This window comes from Erinaceus europaeus, chromosome X (assembly GCF_950295315.1).
Source record: "Erinaceus europaeus chromosome X, mEriEur2.1, whole genome shotgun sequence".
NCBI lineage: Eukaryota > Metazoa > Chordata > Mammalia > Eulipotyphla > Erinaceidae > Erinaceus > Erinaceus europaeus.
Window position 1 is genome coordinate 62,396,997 of NC_080185.1, and position 8,218 is coordinate 62,405,214.

The window sequence follows — 8,218 nt, forward strand, 5'->3', positions numbered from 1 at the left end:
AGACAGCTTCAGCACTACCCCACTGGTTTGTGAAATGTTACCCTTGCATGTGGGGATCGTGGAACATGGGTCCTTGTGCATGTTAACTTGTGCACTCTACATGGTTGCTTTACTTTAGTCCTGCCTTTTATCGTTGGCGCTCCAAATTGTTCTAAGAAGCTCATAAAATTATGGGAACCTCTATATGTTTGGACTGGTGTTATCTGGGCTGATACTAAATAGTAACTTTTTACATATCAGGCATTAAAGGAATATATATGTCCATATTAAATTATATATTCAGTAGGTAAAAAAATCATTATTATAACCTCACACATAGTAAGATTTGGGGATGCTTCAATAGATGTAGAAAAAGCATTTTACAAAATCCAACATCTCTTTATGATCAAAACTCTAAAACAAAAATGGGAATATATGGAAAGTTCCTAAAGATAGTGGAGTCCATATATAGCAGACATAGAGCCAACATCATACTCAACAGTGAACAAATGGAGGCATTCCCGCTCAGACCAAATTCTAGATAGGGCTGTCCACTATCACCATTACTACTCAACATAATGTTGGAAGTTCTTGCCATAGCAATCAGGCAGGGGCAAGAAACTAAAGGGATACAGATTGGAAGAGAAGTCAAACTCTGACAATTTGCAGGTGATATGATTGTTTACATAGAAAAAACTAAAGAATACAGCAATAAACTTTTGGAAATTATCAGTCAGTATAGTAAGGTGTCAAGCTACAAAGTTAACATACAAAAGTCAGTAGCATTCCTCTATGTAAACACTAAGGTAGCAGAAGAGGGAATTCAGAAATCAATTCCTTTTACTTTAGCAACAAAAATAATAAAATATCTAAGAATAAACCTAACTGAAAAAGTGAAAGACTTGTATACTGAAAATTATGAGTCACTGGTCAAGGAAACAGAAAAAGACACAAAGAAGTGGAAAGATATTCCACGTTTATGGGTTGGAGGAGTTGATATCATTAAAATGAGTATACTACCAGAGCTGTATACAAATTTAATGCAATCCCCATAAAGATGCCACCCAGTTTTTTTTTTACAAGAATAGAAATGAAGCTGGAAATATTTTTGAACAGTAAAATACCTAGAATTGTCAAAACAATTTTGAGAAGAAAGAACAGAACTGGAGTCATCACACTCCCAGGTTTCAAATTGTTGTATAGGGCCATTGTAATCAAAGCTGCTTGGTACTGGAACATAAATGGACACACTGGCCAGTGGAATAGAAGTGAGAGCCCAGAAGTAAGCAAGCCCCACACCTACAGACATCTAATCTTTGACAAGTTTGCCAAGATTCTTAAATGGGGAAGGGGAGTCTCTTCAACAAATGGTGTTGGAAAAATTGGGTTGAAGCATGCAAAATAATGAAACTGAACTACCATATTTCACCAAACACTAAAGTAAATTGCAAGTGGATCAAGGACTTACATGTTAGACCAGAAACTATAATTATATTTTTAATTATATTATAAACTAAATAATATAATTATAATTTTTAATTTATATTTATAATTTTAATTATATTATAAACTAAAAAAATATTTAGAGGCAAATATTGGCAGAACTCTTTTCTGTATAAATTTTAAAGTTGTCTTCAGTGACATGAATCCAATTACAAATAAGATTAAAACAAAAATAAACCAATAGAACTACATCAAATTAAAAAATTCTGCACAGCAAAAGACACCACCACCCAAACAAAAAGACTCCTTACAGAATGGGAAAAGATATTTACATGCCATATATCAGACAAGAGGCCAATAAAAACAAAATACATAAAGAACTCACCAAACTCAGCAGAAGAAAATCCAAAAATGGGGAGAAGATATGAACATAATATTCACCATAGAAGAGATCTGAAAGGCCTATTTTTTCATACAGACATATGAAAAAATGCTCCAAGTCATTGATTATCAGAGAAACACAAATAAGGACAACAATGAGATATCACTTCACTCCTATGAGAATATTATGCATCAAAAATGACAGCAGCAACAAATGCTGGAGAGATTGTGGGGACAAAGGAACTCTCCTGCACTGCTGGTGGGAATGTAAATTGTTTCAGCTCCTGTGGGGAATAGTCTGGAGAACTCTCAGAAGGCTAGAAGTGGACCTTCTCTATGACCCTGCTATGCCTCTCCTTTTTATATAGGAACCAAATACACCCATACAAACAGATTTTTATATATCTATCTTCATGGCAGCACAATTTATAATAGCCAAAACCTGGAAGCAACCCAGGTGCCCAACAATAGATGAGTGGCTGAGTAAGTTGTGGTATATATACACAAGGGAATACTACTCAGCCATTAAAAATGGTGAATTAACCTTCTTCACCTCATCTTTGATGGAGCTTGAATGTATCATGTTAAGTGAGATAAGCCAGAAATAGAAGGATGAGTATGGGATGATCTCAATCATAGACAGAATTTGAAAAGTAAGAATAGACTGGAAAACACAAAGCAGAACTTGGATTGGAGTTGCTGTATTGCACCAAAGTAAAACTCTGGGGTTGGTGGAGGGAGGGTTCAGGTCCTGGAACATGATAGCAGATGAGGACCTAGTGGGGGTTGGATTATTATGTGGAAAACTGATAAATGTTATGCATGTACAAACTATTATATTTTACCATTGACTATAAACCATTAATCCCCCAATAAAGAAATAAAAACATAAAGATTTTAGGTTCTATGTGAAATAATATGTAGTTGAAACATGAAAATAATAATTCTAATTCATTAGTGTGTGATTCATAGTTTTATTTTACTTTATTCATAGATACGACTTGGAGCAAACAGGAGAAGACTGACCTTTTTACAGATAACGTTTGTAATATATGTGGGCTGGTGCTAGAACTTGAATCACAAAGAATTTTGCATTATGAGGTAGGTTAAGAATGATGAGGATAATGACTAAAGTAGATTTTGAAATGTAGCAGGTAAACATATTTTATTCTTACTTGAATTCTCTGTGTTCTCACTTAACAGAATGACCTCCATTTCTTGTATGATTGACTAAAAGAAGGAGAACAATTTACTAGTTTAAGTTTGGAGAATTTGGGCTCAGACTCGGTTTAGTTTAATGAAAAATTTGTTTAGTTTCACTCCAGTATACCCCCTTTTGTTTCCATCAAGCCACTATTTTTTCTTTCCTTATAGTAAATATTGGGGGGGGGGGCGGGGGAGTGAAGCTTGAGTAGAAAACTGTTTATGTGACTATTAGGATATTAGAGACTTTCAGAGTCTTCCTTTACTAGTAAATTTACACTATACAAAAACAAATCAACAAATCTTGCACTTGAATTAGCCACATATTTTAAGATACAACCACAGAATTGTGTATGTTCCAGATCAGGAAATGTTTAACTGTTGAACCCCTTGATCTATTATTGATGGGAAAATTTAGACCCTGAGGCATGACTAAGTCCTAAAATGATTCTTTCTCATTTCATGTCCAGTGTCCTCAGATTTCTGTATCAGATTTTGACCATTGTCCAGGAGATAACTTATCCAGTAGGGCTCTCACATATACCATGAGCAAGAAACTGCATTGGAGCCTCAGCCACCATATAGGTGCTCCTGCAGAGGGAGAAGCTTCAGGAATATGGGAACATTGCTGAGGTATCTCTCCTTTCTCTGTCACTTTCTTTCTTTTACTTTGTCTTTCACCCTCTGAAAGAAAACAAAACCTCCTATAGTTACAGAGAGATAGTACAAGCATGGAGCTTCAGGGCTAATCCTGTAGACAATAAATAAATAAGAATATAAACTATTGGATTCCTTTCATGTTGAGTATCTGAGTTACTGTAAATGCTAGACAGATTTACATTAAGTAAATTTATTGTCACCTCTATTTTTTAAATTTTTAAAAATATTTTATTTATTTTTAGTAAAAGATGGATACAGAGAGAAAGATACACAGAGAGAGCTACCAGAGCACTGCTCAGCTCTGGCTTATGGTGGTGCTGGGGACTGAACCTGGGACTTTTGAGCCTCAGGCTTGAAAGTCTTTTGCATAACCGTTATGCTGTCTCCCCAGCCCTATTTTTAAATTTTTATTTAAAAAGGAAATACTGACAAAAACAATAGGATAAGAGGGGTACAGTTCCACACAATGCCACCTATATTTTTATATTTTCCTTTTAAAAATATTTTATGGTCATCGAAGTTATTGGTGAGACATTATGTCTTCATAACTACACTGTTCTTGGTGGGCTATTTTCTCCTTTTTAATTATATTTTGATAGAGAATGAGAGACAGAGGGAAAGAAAAGAAAAGGAAAAAATAAAAGAGATACACCTGCAGCGCTGCTCTCCACATGTGAGGATTGGGTGCTTGAACCTAGCTCTTCATATATACATAAACAACACATGCAGTATAACATGTGTCTCTCTGTTCAGCCCCAGCTCTATTTCTGTAAATTCTTAATCTCATTTTTCCTATTACTAGACTTATTAGCAACTATAGCTCAGTCTACATATTGGCTGAGATCCAACTATTATAACTGTAGTAAAGAAATTAAGTTGGATTTTGATTTAAAAGACTTAGGTTGTGGGATCGGGTGGGGACACACTGGGTTAAGCACATAGTACAAAGCTCAAGGACCCCCTCAATGATCCCAATTGGAGCTCCTGGCTCCCCAGCTGCCGGGTTTCGGGGGGGGGGTCACTTCATAAGCAGTGAAGCAGGTCAGCAGGTGTCTTTGTTTCTCTCCCACTCTCTATCTTTCCCTTCCTGTCTCAATTTCTCTCTGTCATATCCCAAAAGACTGAAAAAATGGCCACAGGAGCAGTGGACTCATAGTGCAGGCACCAAGCCCCAGTGATAACCCTGGAGGCAAAAATTAATTAATTAATTAATTAATTAATTAATTTTAATTAAAATTATAAAAAGGAAATATTGACAAGACTATAGGATAAGAAGGGTACATTTCCACACAGTGACCACCCCCAGAGCTCCATATCCAATCCCCTCCCTTGATAGCTTTCCTATTCTTTATCCCTCTAGGAGTATGGACCCAGGATCAATGTGGGGTACAGAAGGTGGAAGGTCTGGCTTCTGTAATTGCTACCCCACTGAACATGGGCATTGGCAGGTTGATCCATACACCCTGCCTGTCTCTCTGTTTCCCTAGTGGGGTGGGGATCAGGGAGGTAGGTCTCCAAGACACATGCTGGGGTCCTCTGCCCAGGGAAATTAGGTTGGCATCATGGAAGCATCTGGAACCTGGAGGCTGAAAAAGAGTTAAGATATAAAGCAGAACAAATTGTTGACTAATTATGAACCTAAAGGCAAGAATGTTGCAGATGAAGATTTGGGGTGTCCATTTTGGAAAAAGCTAGTAAGTCTATTTTAGGTATATTCCAAGAGGACCATGACTTTACTAGGTTTTGACTGTTCCTGACATCTGATATGCAGGTGGACCCAGGTTATTGTCTGGGAAGATGGTGTGATAATTGGGAAAAGGACTAGAAAGCTGGATCAGGGAAGAGTAGCTCCCAAATATGGGAAAAGTATTTAATTATTGTTAATTGTAAACCCCACAAATTTGATCTGGGACCCATATTCAGCACAGGAACCTATGTAAACTCTGCATCCCTGTAGGTCTGAGCTCACATTCTGTGGTCAGGGCTAGGAGCATTCCAGGCTTTAATAATTTCAGGACATATTTTCCTCGGGTAGTAGGTAGAGTATGTTGCCCACCCCCTTCAGGGAATGAGACATTGTTGATCCACATTGAGGGCAAGGTCCCACGGGGGCCCACAAAGGGGTCCTTTTTGTTGTTCCTGATGGAGATGACCACTGACAGTGACAAGAGGGATCTGATAGAGGTTTAGGCCCATCATGTCTGTGTGGGAATCCCTAGGACTCCCTGACTAGGGTGCCAGGTGATGGGGTGGCCGGGTAGTGACTGAAGACTCATTACAAAAGTATGCTAGTCTCTTCTGCTTATTCAGCTTTTGCAGTCCTTACTTTGTCTGACAAGGTTAGCTTTGGAGGGACTGGGGGACATGTAATAGGAGGTAGGTGAGGAGGGTATCTAAGTCTAAGTAGAAACTGTTTTATTAGGTACTTTAAGGTGTCTTTTTTAGGTCTTTCTACTTGCTTGCTTCATTTATTGACTCACTGTAAATTATTGTGCACTTTAGCTTTAAGGTATATATTTTGCCCCAACTTGTGGATACATGTACATATGCCTTATCTCATGTGCCCTGGTTAATATCTAGGTTTTGAGGTTTTGTTAAGAAATGCTCCAACCTGGTGGGGATAGATTGCGTAATGGTTATGCAAACAGACTCTCATGCCTGAGGCTTCTAAGTCTCAGGTTCAATCCTCCACCCCACCATAAGCCAGAGCTAAGCAGTGCTCTGATAAAAAAAAAAAAATTAAAAGCAGGGGTAGATAGCATAATGGTTTATAAGAGACTTTCATGCCTGAGGCTCCAGCTCCAAAGTCCCAGGTTCAATCCTCTGCAACTCCATAAACCAGAGCTGAACAGTGCTCTGGTAAAAAAAAAAAAAAAAAAAGAAAGAAAGAAAGAAAGAAAGAAAGAAAGGAAGAAGTACGCCAACCAAAACGAAATTAAGGAGTCCTATGTGCTAGGAAAGATCTCACCAGAGTAATGAAGCTGAAGGATTGACATTCCACACCTGAAGTCTCTGGACATACTCCAAAGAGAAACATGCTGAACCGAGGTGGTACTGGCTGCATTGCTTAGGCTGGGATGAGCAGATGCAGTATCAGTTGGTATGACTTGAGAGAAGCATGCAGGGAAGTGTGCTGCGCCCTAGAGGTTCCAGGACTGGGAGATGTGTGGGCTTTATAGAGAAAGGGGAAGGTTCCTGATGTCTTATGGTTTAAGAAGGCAATAGATAGTTATTGCTATAACCACATTATTTGACAATTGGGTTAACATTGAAAATCCCATTGTTAGGGTTTGCTGTATCATACAAGACATCACCATACTTATTGTCCTTTTATGCTATTTATATCAAGCTGTATCTTTTTTATTATTTTTTATTTTATTTTTAAAAATTATTATTTATTTAAGAAAGGAGACATTAACAAAATCATAGGATGGGGGGGTACAACTCCACACAATTCCCACCACCCAATCTCCATATCCCATCCCATCCCCAATAGCTTTCCCATTCTCTATCCCTCTGGGAGCATGGACCCAGGGTCGTTGTGGGTTACAGAAGGTGAAAGGTCTGGCTTCTGTAATTGCTTCTCTGCTGAACATGGGCGTTGATTATTCGGTACACACCTATTAAATTGTAGTCATATAAATCACTGTTAATTAATATGAGAGGGGGGAAATTGATTGTATGTCTAACAAAGGGACTTTTCAAAGTTAACCCAATTACCAAATAATGTGATGATAAGAATAACTATCCATTGTCTTCTTGAACCCTAAGATGGCAGAAACCTCACATTTCCACTATAAAGCTGTATCTTATAAATTAATGCTACCAGTTGTTTCTGTTCTCCCTGGTCTAAGATTTTAGATTTAATATTTCAAAGAACAAGTAATTATTAGAATTGTATTAACAATTTGAGCCCACTGCTAAGCTTTAATCTGATTACCAACTTGAAGTCGTAAGTGCTTAGATGGAAGAAATATATGGTCTATGCATCAAAAATTTGAGACATTCAATCCATTTTCCCCTCTCATACTAATTAAATAGTTATTTGTGAGACTGTAAGCTAATAGGAGTGTATATTAACACCATTCCCATCATCAAAGGACTATGTACCTCACCCCTCTCTTCCTCCTCCTCCAGTGAAGCTGAACATCCACCCAGAAATTTTTACTTTGGTGCCCTACTCCAAACTCAGTCAGATTCTGCTTTGAGTTCCCCTTTCTGTTCTTCTTTCTCAACTTCTTTTTATGAGTGGTATCATCCCATACTCATCTTTGTGTTTCTGACTTATCTCATTTACCATAATTCCTTCTAGATCCATCCAAGATGTGTCAGACAAGATGGGTACAGTGTTCTTAATAGCTGCATAGTATTCCATTGTGTAAATATACCACAGTGTTCTCAGTCATTCTTCTGTACTTGGGCACCTGGTTTGCTTTGAGATTTTTAGCTATTACGAATTGTACGAATTGTACTTCTATGAACATCGGTATACACATGTCTTTTTGGTTGGGTGTTATGGATTCCTTAGGATATAACCTTAGAATAGAAATTA

The 8,218-nt window shown here is 37.7% G+C and overlaps 2 protein-coding genes across 3 annotated transcripts in view; one reads left to right on the plus strand and one right to left on the minus strand.

Moving 5' to 3' along the window:
• TCEAL6 (transcription elongation factor A like 6) overlaps positions 1-8,218 on the minus strand; it is a 444,729-nt gene that overhangs the window by 65,874 nt on the left and 370,637 nt on the right. The gene's annotated exons all lie outside the window — the stretch shown is intronic.
• The window catches only part of ZMAT1 (zinc finger matrin-type 1), a 69,208-nt gene that overhangs the window by 22,054 nt on the left and 38,936 nt on the right, over positions 1-8,218 (plus strand). For both annotated transcript variants that reach the window (XM_060183261.1, XM_060183260.1), the window contains exon 2: positions 2,798-2,904. In XM_060183261.1, coding sequence (XP_060039244.1) covers positions 2,798-2,904 — 107 coding nt within the window. The remainder of the gene's footprint in view (positions 1-2,797; positions 2,905-8,218) is intronic.